The sequence below is a fragment of the Strigops habroptila genome, chromosome 4 (assembly GCF_004027225.2).
Source record: "Strigops habroptila isolate Jane chromosome 4, bStrHab1.2.pri, whole genome shotgun sequence".
Classification (NCBI taxonomy): Eukaryota; Metazoa; Chordata; class Aves; order Psittaciformes; family Psittacidae; genus Strigops; species Strigops habroptila.
Window position 1 is genome coordinate 2,997,784 of NC_046358.1, and position 17,605 is coordinate 3,015,388.

General features: G+C 40.3%; 1 protein-coding gene across 1 annotated transcript; it reads left to right on the plus strand.

Annotated features, from left to right (window-relative positions):
• Positions 1-2,117: 2,117 nt before the first annotated feature.
• LOC115606000 (actin, alpha skeletal muscle B-like) lies at positions 2,118-16,194 on the plus strand. The gene is made up of 8 exons (XM_030481183.1): positions 2,118-2,773; positions 4,298-4,426; positions 7,623-7,733; positions 10,579-10,663; positions 11,950-12,111; positions 12,610-12,801; positions 14,148-14,329; positions 15,676-16,194. Exons 1-8 carry the CDS (start codon positions 2,645-2,647, stop codon positions 15,817-15,819), a joined length of 1,134 nt encoding a protein of 377 aa, XP_030337043.1. The 5' UTR covers positions 2,118-2,644; the 3' UTR covers positions 15,820-16,194.
• The last annotated feature ends 1,411 nt before the right edge of the window (positions 16,195-17,605 follow it).

Below are 17,605 nucleotides of genomic sequence, written 5' to 3' on the forward strand. Positions count from 1 at the left end.
AGTCTTTGCGCCGCACAAACAAACACCAGGTACAGTTGAAACAGAAGTACTGTACATGTGAAGACTTCTCCCTTTCCAGCTTGAAGATGAGTGTTAACAGAATGATAATGAGCTATTCTTAGCTGATTGTGTTATAACAAAGCAGAACGCTTTCCAGTGGCAACAGTGGACCTACACATCCTTCCAGTCTTACTCATCCACTGTGAGGGATTTTCATCTCGAGGGGAGAGAACAACCCTCTGTCATGAGGCAGAGCAAGTTAGGGAGTGGGAAAGGATCCAGAGATATTAGAAATTCTGCCCTAATTTATCCAGGCCTTTATGCTGTCACCGTGATAAGCACAAACTGAAGAAAAAGTTTCCAAAAATGGCTTGACACGTGTAGATATTCTGTGAACTCCATTCCAGAAGCTGATATAAATGTCATGAAAGGTGAGATCATTCATTTATGAGGAGGCTTTTACAAATCATCACCATTTCCTGGGTAAGTATTGCCCTGAGAGTTTTCTTGTCTTACAGCTCAGGATTTTAATACTTTGCTTCACTTAGTCTGGGATGTTTTGAGGATTTACACATTTCTTCCTGGACTTGGATGCTGTTTTCCTCAAGCTTTGAAGGAATTCCAAAGGGTCTTCTGGTGTAAGGTAATTTGGATTTGACTGCATGGTTGCAGGGAAACATAGAGACATTTCTCATAGTTGGAAGGATCAGTAGAGTGTGGTCTCTCTGAAACCTGGAAGAACATTTCAGTGTTTGCTGTTGTCCTGGGAATATTATTTCTCACCATGGAGGATTAAACATCTCGGTCCTATCCAACCAAGGAGCGGTGCTGAGCTCACAGAGCCTTGTAGCACTGCTCTGCTTTAAAATTCTCTACTAGTAAATTCTAGTATCACATCTGATGTAATTTCTGGTATATTTAAGAACTGAGTTTCCTTCTGGTTTACACTCGTGTGGTCACAGCCTCCATGCAGTGCTGTAATGTTGGATACTGCTGGTAAATGGTTGGTTTATTGCATTCTTAAAAGCCTTTTCCTGTGGGTTTTAGAACAAAATTACAAATCATGGCAACAGGAATCAATGTTCAAAAGTACTTATTACTAGAATTAGTGGTTAAACAGTCCTATGTTAAAGCTGTTAACAAATTTGTGTGACAAAATTACTGGGCTTCCTTATGTGAAAAAGAATCTTCCAGTCACAGCACATCAACAAGAATTAGAATTACTTTTCTTCTTTAAAATAATGTCATATTTTCAAATTACACTTCCATTTCACCTGCAAGTGTTGGGATCAGTCCTGTCACCCAGTCTTACTTTGTAAAGCATATGGGAAAGGGTTGAACAACAGGAACTTCATGCAGCTCAAACTTTAGAACCCTAAACTGTTCCTGCTTTGTATCTCCAGGGAGTTTGATATTCTTGTAGGATCCTCTGAAGATCCTGAGATATTTTAAAGCCTGCAAACAGGACAGCATGAATTTGGTTGCAGGGCAGACCCTAATGCTGCTCTGCCACCATTTAGCCTGCCTGTGCATGTAGGGCTTAGGTGGAACTATAATGCCATCAGAAGTCAAACACCTTTTTGCATTAATAGCAAAAATGATGCTTAATACATTTTTTGCATTGTTAAAGACAAGAACTTTGTTGGACAAGTGCTGTTTGACATTCCTTTCTGAAGTACCCTTCCTTACTGAGTAAAGTTGCCAGAGAAGGAAAGACAGAAAGCTTCCCTCTGCTCAACTGCCTAAAGAGGCAATGATACAGTCCTAAAAATAACCAAGAAATCTGAAGCAGGAGTCTTGGTGAGATTCAGGCCCTCCCTCAGTGGGAGTTTTGCCATGAATTCCAATGAGTTCGGGACTTTGTCTGATGTGTTGGCCAACTGCTGAAGTTGAGTTGTTCCTGGGCTGCCTCTTGTCCTGTTTCCTAGAATAACAACTTCGATAAAGTATTTACCGCTTACAAATATGGAATAGGTGCTGTAGTGAGCACTTCACATTACAGAGTAGCTGCCATTTAAAAACACACAGCAAATGATTCCCTGAAACTTTTGATGGGGGTTATTTTTAGTTGTTTGTTTAAGATTGATTGATGGTGACCCCTGAAGAAAAAGGCAAATTGAAACATGCCACTGTGCTCTTTGAAGTAATAAATGTTTGGTGATTCTAATTTACCATCTAACTATGAACATTAGAACTGGTAGGTCCATATCATCAATTGATTTTTAACAAATGACATTTCTAGAAGATAATTCAACCTTGGAAGAGATAGGGTTATGTTTGCTTAAGTCCAAGTAGAACTCAATGTGTATCCTCTAGCTGAACTTATCCCATGGTCACGAGGCCAATTAGCAGAATATCATAGGACCCCTCGAGGCTAAAGAAGAGATTTCCCTTTTGGAAGCAAAAGCTGAATGTCCTGATTAATTTGCCTATTGAAGGTGAAATGTATGTGGACACTTAACATGGTTTGCAAGATTAGGGCTTTAGTGTAGCCTTTGCTGTTTAGGTTTATTCTTTTCCCAAACTATTCTTTTTACAGCAGTTTGCTCTCTAAATGATAGAGGTGATTCTGTCCTATTCCCTTCCATTTGCTTCCTCCCCATCCCTCCAGATCACTGTCTTGCAGCCAAAATTGTGAGGCACTATGTGCGATGACGATGAAACCACTGCCCTTGTATGTGACAATGGTTCTGGGCTTTGCAAAGCTGGGTTTGCAGGTGATGATGCCCCCAGAGCTGTATTTCCATCCATCGTTGGACGACCTCGGCATCAGGTCAGTTGGTACCAAAATGAAAGTGCTGTCTGGTTTGGGGGGTTGGTTTGGGGTTTTTTTGAGACTTTAGACATGGCAGTGAGAAAGCATCAGACTCATTTCCATGGGCCCGTGTAAGAGTTTAGCATGTTAAGAACTGGAGGATTGAGCTGCACATCTTTATTACTGTGAGGTAAGCTGCTTCATCCTTTGGAAAAGGGGTTCTTCAGCCATAAAATGTGGGTTATAGAAGAACATGAGTGTTTTAATGGTATGAAGGTGTCGTATGGGAAAAAAAACTCAACTTGTTGGATTAATAAATACTTGCTGTATTCAATAGAAAGAGAAAAGATAGGCAGAACACTGCTAACATGAGAAACCAAAAGAATAATAGTATTAAGTTCCTTTTCTTATTACATAAAGTACGGCCCAATAAACTTCCAAAAAAGGTCTCTAGCACATCACTTTATCAACTCAAACAAGACTAGAAAGAATAAATGTGGCTTTTCTTGACCTTGGAAAGGGTCTTTCTGCTTAATTAGTTTTGTAACAGTTCCTTTATGAATAGAAAATGCAAATTTTTGTTCATTTTATTCATATCTGAGTCAGATTTTAATTTTCTGGGCTATAAAAACCCTTCCCTGTAGTTCTAGGTGGACTTTTGCTGAGCTATAAAAGCCTGGTTTGACAGGTGTAAAATACTAAGCATTTTAAAGAATGCATTTTGAACACCTCTGTGAATCATTGCAGTTGAATATCAGTTGTTGAAAACATCCATTCTTTAACCTCTCATTGTTCATTGCCTTTTGACATGTAACTTTGCACAGTTAAGCTGCTCAGCAGCTGTAATCATGAATAAATGATAAAAATAAATTCTTTTTAGGCTAGTTGATAAGTAATACTTTACCTTGTATGTTGTTATATTATTTGGGGCAAACGTGATAGGCTTCCCAATGCTTCCTATGATAACCATAGTAAAACTACTATTTAATAAGTGAGTTTTCTTTTAGAAAATCATTCTGTTTTATATAAATAAAAGCTTTTTTGCAAAACGTGTTTTTCAAAAACATTTAACTTCCAGCAAGGGGGAATCTCTTTGTTTAAAGGCAATAATGGAACTGCCTTAGGCAGAAAGTGCAACCAAATATATAAAGTAAATCTAGGGAGATTATATCTTTTCCCCCTATAATTCCTTATCTTTATTCATTTGTGCAATGCCAAAGAGCCCATCACTTCTGGCGAACCATGAGTTTGGTGATGGCTGCATTGGCTGTGCTCCTGCATGGGCATTAGTGGCACCAAGTGTGAGATGCCTTGGGTTTTGAAGCTGCCTTGCTTTTCTTGCTGGGTTTATAGAATGAGTTAGTATAGAGTAGGTGATTACAATAGGCGATATCACATTATAGTTCCTTGCATGTTTTGGGGTACGTGCTGGAACAGCAGTAGCAGGTACAGTATGTCACATGAAGTTGTAATTTAAAAGTGATATTCTGTCTCTAATGTGTGTGAGGTACTGCACTGATATTAGAATGATATACTTTGCAGGGTGTTATGGTTGGAATGGGTCAAAAAGACAGCTATGTAGGGGACGAAGCACAAAGTAAGAGAGGGATCCTGACACTGAAATATCCCATCGAGCATGGAATCATCACTAACTGGGATGACATGGAAAAGGTGGGTGTTGACTTTTAATGTAATGATGGAAGCATCATCTTATCCAAGACATGCAATTTGCTATTAACCTTCTTGCAAACCAAAGGGAAAATCCTTGAAGAATTTTCCATCACAGTATAGGTAACGGGATACAGTAAGCTAGAACAGGAGTTGATGAGTCTCGGTACTTCTGGAGTTACTTTTCATTTAGAGTAAATGCTTATTGCTCATCAGAGTTGGCAGTATGTTATAAAAGTATTTTATGCTTTATACATACTCTTTTCAGTCTTAATGTACTTACTGAGGCAGAACATTTAACAATGTTAGAATGTAGTGAAAGTAAAACAAAACCCAAGTTGTGATTCATCAGAGGTGAATCAGAGAAATATTAAAGATACGTTACTGATGTTGGGAACAAAACCTGGGAGATGAAGGGGTGATTTTCCCTCCCCAGTCCTTGCCTACATGAAATCATGATGGGTGATGCCCACATCTTGTATTCTATATGACATTCTCACTGTCAATTAAAGAGGAAAAGACAGCTTGGCAGCCAGAGGAAAGACCTCTTAGTGAAATGCCCACTTAAGGATGTCCCTGACCAAACAATGAGGTGTGCTTATGGGAGAAGCTGGAGAGCTGCACTCTGCTAAGTATCTCTGGTATCCCATACATGCTGGTCTCTTCAGGAAGCATCTAAGTCTGTATGTGGAAGTACTGTACCTCCTCCTTAGAGACAGGATTGCAATTCAGTCCCTTGTTGTCTCCAGGTGAAATGGTGTAGGAAGGAAACTCCACAAGCAAATGCTTCTAGTAAAGTTTTCTCATGGAAAACACCACTGAAAGGAAGACACGGGGCTGGTGGTGTTCTGTGCTCACACTTGATGTGGTGTATACAATACATATATCTAAAGTCAGTTATTGTGTCATATTCATGAACCCAAACTGGTAAGTGCAGAGTGTTCCAGATGAACAGACCAAAGTTGATGCAGGAACAATGGGAGTTCCTCAGTTCATATTCGGAAATAAATTGCCCACATACTCCTCTAGATGGAAGCACAGTATTTGGATTTTGTTATTGCTCTGCTTGCTGGAGGATACCTTGCTCCTTTCTGCAGAGTAGAATCTACCTCATACATCCTGTTATGTTGTTCTTCCTCATAATTTTCCTGCTGTCTACCTTCAGGAAGAAATTGTATTTCCCTGTAGGAAAAAACCCATAAATTGGAGATCACTATTTTATGTTCTTCCCTCAGTAGCTGGTCTCTGTATCTGGAAATTATCCTATTACTTCTTTGCGTCCTTTCTCTGGGTAATGCTGGATGCTAGAGCAAACTAAAATCTAGGTAGGAGAAGGAACTAGAGAAGGTAAAAAAGGTGGCATGTGCTTTACTGTAGTATAAACTCATGGATAGGTTGATTGTTTTTTGGGTGTAATGTGGTGGAGGCCTCAGGCAGTGCTGTAATTCAGATAGTGGTCAGATACTATATGGGTTCTTGTTGTTTGAACTTCTCTTTGTTTCTTAAATGGGTGAAGGAATTAACTTACGAAAGTGGGTCCCTACTAAAAGCAGAATGATGTAGGAACAAGAGAATTACTGGGTAACGTGCCAAAAATGAGACAAAAGCATAATAATGCAGTGTCCAACCATCCCCATGTTACAAAAAGGGGGGTCACCAAAGGATTAGGCTGAATATGCATGTGTCTGAGAGAAATCCAGAGCAAGGATGCTGTGGGACACGCAGACATCCGTGTGAATGGAGGAGGAGAACATGTAGGCGATGAAATGAAGCATTCTTCTGTGCTTCAATTCACAATATTCAAATTGGGACTGCTCTGTTTTCCACTGGATAATAATACAGGGCATTGTACATCACTGTTAATTTGTTCACAAGCAGCTGAACTGACGATGTATGGGAGGGAAAGCGTTGGGATGGAGCATTTTCTGGCTCTAGTGACTACGTAAATGTTTAATATAACTGTTGGAATAATTCTTCCTCAGTGATTTCTCTCTGCTGTTGTGCTTGCTGCTTGCATTTAATACTCATGACCTATAAAATGCAACACCTAACTGTTTTTGTTCCTTATAGAATATCATTATCCATTAATATTATGGTTATTAGGTCAAATCTAATGGGCTGTACAGTGCTTAATTGCACCTGATTTTAAGGGAAAGCCTGCAAACTGCCCGAGGTTTAGGCACGATCCTGCTCTATGAGTCCAGTTTGTTCCTCACAGCTGAAGCTGAGGGCTGATAATGTTCTTAATGAATAATTCCAGCTCTGGACAGCTGTTGAGTTTATAGGTTCTTCAAATTTAGACATCTTTTTTCCACTTAAGTTCATTTTGAAGCATAATAATACTTGTTTCTAGGATATTAATCGAATAAATGTATCCATAAACTTTCCTGATGGCAATGGGTTTTGCTCAGAAATAAGCTTATTGGGTCAGGCAAAGCTGAGCTAAAAAGAGGAGAAAAAAAAGAAATAAGGGTAAGAAAGAATTAAATGAGAAGAAATATTTCATTGTGTTACTGAACAGTCTGTCTTTGACCTGGCATCAAGAAGAAAATCTCTTCAGTTCCCTATAGTCATAGTCTTCAGACAATCAGAGCCAGCATCGTTTGATACAGGTAGTGCCTTCTAACATGAAAAACATACTATAGTACTTTACAGACTGTGACTTTTAGCTACTCTATAGTGAGAGTTTGATTCAGGTTTTACGGGATGATATATCTGTGGCATAAAGGGCCTTTTGCTTTTGAAATAATTAGATTTCTAAAAACCCTCTTGGTAACAACTTGCAGCTGGATCAGTCTCCAAGCAGCTTGAAGTGGAGAAGCCTTTCCAGGTCTAACAGTTCAGTGCCCAGCTCAGCTTCTGTATCGGAGCACTGGGGGTGGGAACTAACCAGTGCCCCTGCTTAGAAAGGATGAGCTGTGCTCTGTTTAGGGAATCTAACTGGAAGGACTCCACTGTGTAGGTTATATTCTGTAGTTACATACTGTAGAAACCCAATGAGTTTGATTCTAAACCAGTTAAATTTGGCAGATTCACTCTTGCATGCTCTCTTTTGAATATGCTGTCTGTCAATTTCGATATGTCTGTAAAAAAAACCCAATAATTACTCAGCCCCTAGTTGAAAAGCTTTCTGTGTAGTTTCTGTGGACAATAAGAAATGATTGTCAGCACACTCTTCAAAAGTGATTTTCCTTTTTAGATTTGGCATCATTCTTTCTACAACGAACTCCGGGTTGCGCCGGAGGAACACCCCGTCCTGCTGACCGAGGCGCCCTTGAATCCAAAGGCCAACCGTGAAAAAATGACTCAGGTAATCTCTGAATCAGAGAATCACAGACTGGTTTGGGTTGGAAAGGATCTTAGGATCATCCAGTTCCACCCCCCTGCCACAGGCAGGGAAGCCTTCCACTAGACTAAGTTGCTCAAGACCCCGTCCAGCCTGGTCTTGGACACTGCCAGGGATGGGGCATGCACAACATGCTGTGCCACAGGTCATTGCTGCATGGAAGCAGATAAAATAGAAATAATCTGGGGTGTTCAACTTTCTTCTTAAGATGAGAGATAATCTCTTAGGGTTAGTGTGGGTTAGCACACTGACTTAAGCCACGATGAGAGAGCAAGAGTTTGCTGCCCATGCAATATCAGATTTCCAGATGTGCCTAAAATGGTTTGTAGCTGTGTGTGGCAGTGATATAAGAGGTAAGTTAAGACTTACCTCTTAAAACTTGAAGTAATTTTTTTTGTTCACCAGGCTGTGTATGTTCAGTTCTGGAAGCGGGGAAGCTGGAGGCAAAGGTGGCTTCTGATGCAGAGTTTCAGTGTGAGATAACCCAGGAGTCTTATCAGTTGTTTTGAAGGAGTGATGAGTCATTGATGTATTTAAAAGTGAGGTTTGCAAGTGCTGTAACACAGGTTATGTACCAGCTGAATCACACTTCTGTGTGAGTTTTGGATCAATGATGCCTTTCATGTGCCTCCTTCAGGCTACCAGGAGTGCTCAACCTTTAGTAGCTCTACTCCTCAGCTCATTCTGTACCAGCTCCTGCTTTCTACCCTGAAGAATGTCACTTTATCAACACTTCTGCATCAGACAAAATGCTAGTTATTTTATCAGAAATGTGCTTTTTGGAGAAGATTTGAATAAAGATGTTTGAAGACCATCATGCAGATGACTTTGTGGAGCTCCCAGTTGGAGCACCCCTTCAGGGATCAGGGGAAAAGTGTTCAAAACCTGGAATGTTTGTGTTGGGAAAACGAGTTGTCTGAAGCATTCAAACTTAAATGATGCTTTGGTAAACGTTTCTGTCTGTGACATACTCAGTCTGATTTAGCAAACTCCAATCAGAACCAAAAGTCAGCCTCTGAAGTTTGTATATTTTCGAGCAGCCTTCAGGCCAAAAGTCCACATTATAAATTCATCCAGTGATGTAACCAGAATAAATTGTGATTTAAATACAGATATAGGTATAAAATCACCTGGGAAAATCAGATGTGGCTCTGCACTTCCCTTTGTGCCAACTTTTGGCATATATTTCATAGGAAAATTATGCATCACTTTAGCAACAGTGTAAATAAACTAGTTAAGTAGTGAGCTTGACAGCACGCATTACTGGAAGATAATACAACTGGGAGATAATGAACGACAGACCATAAGAAAAACCTAGTTTATGGCAACCAGAAAGTGTGGTTCATACAGTAGACGTGTCTAGGACTGTTTTTCTGTCATTATACTGCAATGATAAATCCTGTTTTCAAGATTGTTTAAAGGCTTATTGTTTATTCTTGATTGCATTAAATTAATTACATTAACTATGAAATACCAATAATTTGTGTATTGTTTAATTGAAAGCATACTTTTCATTAAAAGTAGACTTCCTTGGCAAAGGGATTAGCTTATGAAATCCAAAGTTTTAACCCCCTGATGTCAGTGGCTCTGATGGGTACAATGGTGATGGTGGAGTCACCATCCCTGGAGATATTTAAGATGTGTAGACATGACGCTTAGGGGCATGGCTTAGTGGTGGACTTGGCAGTGTTAGGTTTATGGTTGGACTTGATTTTAAGGGTCTTTTCCAACCTAAGTGATTCTGTGTCACAGCAGCACCACTAGTGATGGGAGAAAGTGGAAAGGATACAATGCCTGGAGTTGTCCAGAGTGTCTTAGTTCAGTGTGCGCCCTTAATGGCTTCCTTTAGGAGGGCCCCAGTGGAATGCAGCTGGAAACAAATGTTATTCCATCTGCTCGGATAAAATTGCAGTTTATCTGACACAGGAGATGGGGAGGAACTGAAGCTTGTTAGAGGAGGCAGGGGATGAGAGAAGAGAATATGGCTAAGGACACCATAAAGAGGAAAGAAACTGTTGTGTTTGCTGAGGGGGTAGAATGAGACGTAATGGATTCAAACTAGACCTAGTGAGGTTTTAGCTAGACACCAGGAAAATCCTGCTAAAAGTAAGTATAGTGTATTGCTAGATTGTATTGTAGTGAAAGGACAAGGGGGAACGGCTTTAAACTGACAGAGGGGAGATTGAGATGAGATCTTAAGCAGAAGTTCTTCCCTGTGAGGGTGCTGAGGCGCTGGCACAGGGTGCCCAGAGAAGCTGTGGCTGCCCCATCCCTGGCAGTGTTCAAGGCCAGGTTGGACACAGGGGCTTGGAGCAACCTGCTCTAGTGGAAGGTGTCCCTGCCCGTGGCAGGGGGTTGGAACTGGATGAGCTTAAGGTCCTTTCCAACCCAAACCATTCTGTGATTTGTTTGCTGGAGGAATCTGTAGATGCTCCAGGAGAGGAATTTCTGAGACAGAACCAAAGCTGTGTCAGGAATGGCAAATTCTTCCTTGAGATGGGAATAGAAGGATTATTCCTCAAGGCTTCTTCCAGCTGTGTCTTCTACACATTTCTTAATATGTTTGTATAAATTATTTATAAACCTTAGGTTGCTGCATTGTTGCAGTCCTGCCATCAGGGTGGAAAAGTTATCCCAAGGTGTCATCTTCAGTTCTTTTAATGAAATCCTAAAGAAAACATAGTGTGCTGTTCACAGGAGGGGACTCGGAGTAGTAACTGGTAGTATTCATTAAAAAAATGATAGATTTACTGTCTCTTCAGATACCCTTAGGTGCAGATCCTAAAAGTTTTAATATTCTTCCTTCCAGATCATGTTTGAGACATTCAATGTGCCAGCCATGTACGTAGCAATTCAGGCAGTGCTGTCTCTGTATGCATCTGGAAGAACAACTGGTGAGTTGTTCTGGGAGTCGTATTTTCCTCCTGTCCTTCTCTTGTGGATGTATATCTTGTGGATATATGTTGATGATGATGCACCAGCTGTGTTTTAAGAAGCACTGATAGCCCTGTGGAGACTGAATACTTCCCACCATGCTGTGCAAGTACCTCTTTGTTGTTTTCAACTTCATGACGGGTAAGGGTATAGATTTATGGATTTCTGCTTCAAAAGCTCAACTGGCTACAGCTCAACTATATGAACAGATGAAGAATGATAGTTTGATACTGCCCTTAATTGCCCAGCATGGAGATGAGGCTGTATCTTAACTAGATTGTTCCAATCCCATGGTTCCTTCTTTCGTTAGACCTACCTCTATTGTTAAGCTCCATTCCGAGCAGGAAAAAACCAACCTTTCAGTAGCTAGATGAAAATACTTTATTTAAATGTTGAATTTCTATCACATAATGATGTCTGCTGTTAAGCGACCATTTGAATTAACATGGAGGTGTTTTCTTATTGCCATTAAGAGTCTGATCAAGCATTAAGACAATAAATTACTTCTTAGCAACCCTTGAGTCTTCTTATACTTTGAAAACAATTAAAATACCATCTGTCTTTGTAGCCTGATGCCACAATATGATTTTGTATAAAAAGATCAGCAGCTTACAGGAGTTGTGATTGTCATAAATACTTGTTTTCTGTTTAAAATTTCACTATTTGTATGCATGTTTGGGATCAGAAATGCCTTATTCATTCTGAGTGGAAAACATGTGCTTCATTTCCTAGCCAAGAGTAACATGGGCTATGCACAGATAAACCATTGCTGTATTTTCCCTAATGGGGTGGTTTATTTTAATGGCAGATTCCAATTTTTAGTTTTGTAGATAGGTTTTTATTTACAGTTTGTACATGATTTCATGTCTGTAAGGTGCTGAGGGTGCTCCATAATGAAAGCCTCTGCATACATGTAAGATCATTATTGCTGGTGTCTGTTCAGCAAGATCAATACAGTCAATCTGCTGAATATTATATGTCTTCTTTTCCCCAAGCTGCTTAGTTTGTGGTAATGACTTTGTCTCATGTGAGCAGCTCTTTAGTTATAGAAATAAGAATGTGAGCATCATTGTTGTTGCATGTTTCAGTTGAGAATATGGAAGATGTCCCTCCCCATGACAGGGGGGTTGAAATAGATGATCTTAAGGTCTTTTCCAACCCAAACCATTCTATGGTTCTGTGATTCTATGTGGAGACCCTGTATCAGTGGAAAATAACAAGCTTATCTTGTTCTTTCACTTCCCAGGAATAGTTTTGGATTCTGGGGATGGTGTCACACACAACGTGCCCATCTATGAGGGCTATGCCTTGCCCCATGCCATCATGAGACTTGATCTGGCAGGCAGAGACCTCACTGACTATCTCATGAAGATTCTTACCGAAAGAGGCTACTCCTTTGTCACTACTGGTAATGAGTTATGCTTTGGATGCCCTTTGCATATGTTTTTTCTATTAGTTATCTTCTTATGAAGGAAGTGTGTACGAGGCAAGATGCTACAAAATCCCTGTCCCTAGCTAGCCTGTTAGCTAATGGGGTTCTCCTGACTTTGGCTTTCAGCATGTATGTTGAGCATCAAGGATGAGGATGCCACCTTACTAGGAAATCCTATGTCACTGACAAATGTGACTGATTGTTGTTTTTGATTATACCCCTTTCACAGACAAAGGAACAAAGTTAGTAGCTGGTAGTGCATGAACCACAAGGTTTTGTGACATAAACATGTAAATTTTAATCTTTACAGTATTCTGTAGTACAATACATCTTTTATTTGCTGACAAGTGATGGTTTTGGGACAACAGAGAGGTGAGAATCCAATCAACTGTGTGACCATCATGAACTCAGGGAAACATGCGTAGGAAAACCTGTGTCCTGTATGTTGATTAAAACCTTGTTGGCTGTCTGCAGCGGAACGGGAGATTGTGAGAGACGTCAAGGAGAAGCTTTGTTATGTGGCACTGGATTTTGAAAATGAAATGGCAACTGCTGCTTCCTCCTCCTCTCTTGAAAAGAGCTACGAGCTTCCTGATGGCCAAGTCATCACCATTGGGAATGAACGGTTCCGGTGCCCGGAAACTCTCTTCCAGCCATCCTTCATAGGTGGGACAAGACTGTTCTTTCTAGGGACTAGACAGAGAATGAAAAGAAGGATTTCTTAGGAAGTACAGACAGCCTTCAGCTGTAGGAACTGAGGTGTTTATTCTCAGATGCCCTTAGAAATATGCAGCTTCTATTGACTTAACCAATTCTTTAGAAGCCATGGACACTGTGTTTAGAAATACCTGAATTGAATAGTTTCAGTCTCCTATAAATGCAGTAGCATTTGTAAGATGATGTCTTAGAGCACTGTCAGAAGATCATGCTGTTTATCTTGACTGGCTGATACATAACTGCACAGTGCTGCTTACGGGGGGGTTTAATCTAGTTACTGCTTCCATGTATTGTTTTATTATATTAATCTGTAATTTAATCTTGGAAAATCAAATCATACATTATTTTCCAATAGTTTTATCTTTAGTGTTAAAATTCCCATTCTCTCCAGTGGATGACTGACACTTCATGTGGGAACTCATGGGAGTTACATGGTAACTCATGCTGCCCTCACAAATTTCCCACTTCCCACTTAAATTCCTCTCTCAAGGACTGTGCGAAATGGCTGCAGGCAGTTTGGCACCATTTCACTTACACTGAATGGTGAAGCTACGTTTGTGTGTAGAAAGGAAACTATTCAAGCATTAATATAGCTCCAAGTTCTGTATTTGAGCATCAGCAGGAGAAATTCTCTTTAGTAGATAGAGGGATTTGGCTGCCAGAAGTGTATCCGTGATGAGTCAGTGCTCAACAGTGGTCAGAATCAGAAACGTAGCAATGGAAATCTGGATCACAGATCTTGGCCAAGATGTGTATGTTCCTCTAGTTAAAAGGTCTGGTACTTCAAACTGTTTTCCCAGGACTGTATCCGGTCTGTTCCTCTTCTTTAGATAAAAATAGTACCAGAAGTTAGCTTCACTGTACTGGCATTCACATTAAACTAACAAACACCTCAAAAGCAAGGTAGCTCACCGAAATGCCAGGTAGGTTTCTATTGCTAGCTAACAGCATCATAAATGGTTATAAAAATGGCAGTGTCTTGCAGTAATGCCTCATTTTACATGTTTTCTTAAATGTTAGATCTTTTTTTTTACTTGAGGAAGTAGCAAACCCAGTATGAAATCAGAATGGGGATCTTTGTTCCCCTCAAGTGTATTTTGGTTGTATAATTACTACGCTGAGATTACAAAGAAGGTGAGGAGTATGTCCTGTCTTTGTCCTCCTCTCCTAAACATCACATAACTGGAGGTTTCTGAAGGGAGACAGCTTGGACTAGTGAGCCTTCCTCTCATTTTAACAGTAAGAAACAGAAGGGGAAAGAGAGAAATAACATGTTGAAACTTCTTCCTACTCAGGGATGGAATCTGCAGGTATCCATGAAACCACTTACAACAGTATTATGAAGTGTGATATCGACATCCGTAAGGATCTCTATGCTAATAACGTCCTCTCTGGAGGAACCACAATGTATCCTGGGATTGGTGATCGTATGCAGAAAGAGGTTACAGCTTTGGCTCCAAGTACTATGAAGATTAAGGTAATTTTGAACACCTGCACTTGAAAAACAAGCTTTTGTTGGAAAGTTAGATCTTATAAACAAATCAAAATGTCCATAAGAGAATGTCCAGGTCTTGCATCCCAAGTCCTGACATTAGGAGAGCATCAGACTGTCTGATAAAACCTCTTTTTCTCCTACCAGCCAAAGCAGAATTAAAAGAGGGATTTGAGAGGTACTGAAATAGAGCCATGGGGGTTGGTAAGGTGATTTTGAGAAAATGTGAAACAACAGTTCAGAAAGAGAGTCATAGAATCATAGAATCAACTCGGTTGGAAAAGACCTTTAAGATCATCAAGTCCAACCTTTAGAGTCCCGTGGGATTCCCAGTGAGATAGGGCTATGGGGGAGAAAAGGGCTACTTGAAGACACCACAGGACAAGAAAGTTAGGGATGAACCTAGAGAAGATGGAGCTGTAGGTACTAAAGGAGGCATGAACAATGTGAGAGCATACTGGGAATATTATAGGCTTGGAGGCTTAGCTGTCAGTGAAAGTCATTAGTGATAAAGGTGGAAGAGTGAATCCAGACTCCAAGCAGCATGCAAAGTCTGCAGCTTGTTAGCTGCTTGGAAGGACCTTCTCAGCTTGGACTCAAGATACTGTATAGTGAAACAGGATCATAGAATCACAGAATGCTTTGGTTGGAAAGGACCTTAAGATCATCCAGTTCCAACCCCCTGCCATGGGCAGGGAAAGAGACCCTTTTTAACAGGCAGCAGCCAGCATGCTGAATGGGCATGACAGGGAGTGGCAGGAATGGAAACAGGAGGAAGCAGGGGTGCATCCAGTGTATTTTAAAAGTTCAGTGGCTCAGGGGAGAATTAAACTGGCAGGGGGTCTTCTAGCTCTATAGCTAGTGCTCAGCTGGATACACAATGCCATGTCTCAATGTTTTGGGGGTGGGGGGAGTGTTCCTTTACATTAAAGAATTTCTTTATCCTTAAAAACAAAATAAATGCTCAGGCCATTGTCTTTAATTCCCATTGTCTAAATCTCCCAGTGGTCTTTAATTACAACCAAATTAGGTTAATATTTCAAAGCTTTTATATACAAGTTTTGGTAGATGTGTTATGGGCTATCTGCACAGATCTCATGGGCTGCTGTATTTGTCTGCTCATAGTAACATTATAGTATCTCTATCAATTTGAGGTGGAAGACAAAGTACAGCAGCCTTTCTACCTCTTAGGTGCTTTACTTCACTGTTGTGCTTCATTGAGTTGTGCTTCTCTGATGAAAAGACTCTCACCTACTTATTTCACCCAGAGAGACGTTTACCATGTTATCTGCTTGTCACTCTGTTTACAACAGATTGCACTTCTCTTGTAGATTATTGCACCACCTGAACGGAAATACTCAGTCTGGATTGGGGGTTCAATATTGGCATCCCTGTCCACTTTTCAGCAAATGTGGATCAGTAGAGATGAATATGAGGAAGCTGGTCCCTCTATTGTCCACCGCAAGTGCTTTTGAGCCCTTCCATCACGTACTCAGTGATAAGTAGCGCTGTTTCTCTACACATCACCTCTGAGGGTGGTTTGGCTTTCTTCCACATGGTAAAGAACCACACTGTATGGGTGTCATGTGAATTAGCAAATTATTTCTGATTTTTGATGCTAAAATGAGACTAACACTTCAGTGGTGGGTGTTTTCCAAGATTAATAACGGTAGTTATCCTGTACATTTGTATAGACCTCCCTTTCCCCCATGTTTGTCAGTGTTGTACTGCCATCCAGGAGGTGACACATGCTGCTGCTGTGTGTTAGTCTCTGCAATCAGTGGTAAGTCTGAAGAACGTCCTTAAGTGATTCTTCAAACTCAAACATAATGCAAGATTTAGGTACTGGAGAAGGCTGTTTATACGCAGTTAATCCTTTTTATATACACAGGATTCTTCTAAGTGGGTTTCTTTTACTAAGGACACAGTGGATTTATGTGGGCACCAATGCACACACGGGTGCCAGTTCTGCATGTGCCTGTATGGATGTCTCCCTGGTATCCTGCAGTTGTTTGGCAGGGGACCTTTCTCTCCCTGTGACCACCACTCCCCACCAGTAAGGAGCTTCAACAAGCTACAGTACTTCTGAATATGTATGTAACAAGTGATTTACTGGGTGTATTATTGCTTTCTTCATCTCTCCTCCTAAGCAATCAACTGATGTTTCATTTACTTGTGCTATGTATGTGCTATGCTGAGCTAAGCTAATGATTACAGAGTAAATAATAACCTTTGGAATATGTTATTGAAACACTCTGGGTTTAATGGATCAATAAAAGTGTAGCTGTCCATGGAAGGCTGCTGTGGCTTACATTAATTTCATAGTGACTAGTTTAACTATTAAAATAATAATTAGGAATTTATATTTTAATTTTATTATGGAAAAGGTTTCATTGCCTCTGAGTTTTCCAGCTAAACAATTCCAAAATGAGAACAGAATTGTTTCTTAGTGCCTATTATAAGAAATAATCTTCCTGGATGATAAAATTTTCATAATGCTCTGTGTGGAAATGAGAGTCAGCTCTGAAGATTTTTCTGTGTCAGATACCAGGCACTTGTGTTCCTTATGATTCTGGATGCCCTTAGCTTTGAAATGAGGTGATGTCAGGCTTGATGTGCATTTCCTGATTTAAATGAAACCTGTCGGGATCCTGCCAGTAAACACAATATCCTCTTTCCAAAGATGGGGAAAAGATAAGAGTTGGATTTATGGATTTATGAAAATGCATCTAGGGGATGTCTTTAAAAATCTTCTTACTACTGTGAGTTCCAACTCAGGGTGATCTCGTCTCCTTATCCAAATGATTTCTTCATGGTAAGAGAAAAGACCTGTAAGGGAAGGATTTTTCCAAGGTCTGTTGTAGCCAGCACTACACAATAGTTAGAAGAAATGGATCTTGCCTTCATTCCCCCTTTTGAACAGCAGTCAGTCCAAATTGCGTGTGTCCACGTCTTCTCCAGCAAATGTAAATCACTGCAAATTTCTCAGCCTCTGAATGAATTCTACTTCAAGTTTATTATCTTGGTCTCAGCCTATATGCTTGCTTGCTGCTTAAGCTGCTAATAAATCACCTTACATACAGGAACAGCACTGTTAACAGGCCTTATCACCTGCCTGAGCAACATCACTTACATTCTAATCTTGACCTCTTGCAGATGTGATGGTTCTCAGATCTCTGGAACCAAATTACATTGGCAATCCCCTGTAGTGTTAAAGCAAAATTCTATTCAATTTGCTAATAATCTACTTGTCCTTGTTTC

Coding starts and splice junctions, on each gene's coding strand:
- LOC115606000 (XM_030481183.1), top strand. CDS start 2,645: ATGTGCGATGACGATGAAACCACTGCCCTTGTATGTGACAATGGTTCT. Junction 4,427..7,622: donor ACTGGGATGACATGGAAAAG/GTGGGTGTTGAC, acceptor TTTCCTTTTTAG/ATTTGGCATCATTCTTTCTA. Junction 12,802..14,147: donor CTTCCAGCCATCCTTCATAG/GTGGGACAAGAC, acceptor CTTCCTACTCAG/GGATGGAATCTGCAGGTATC.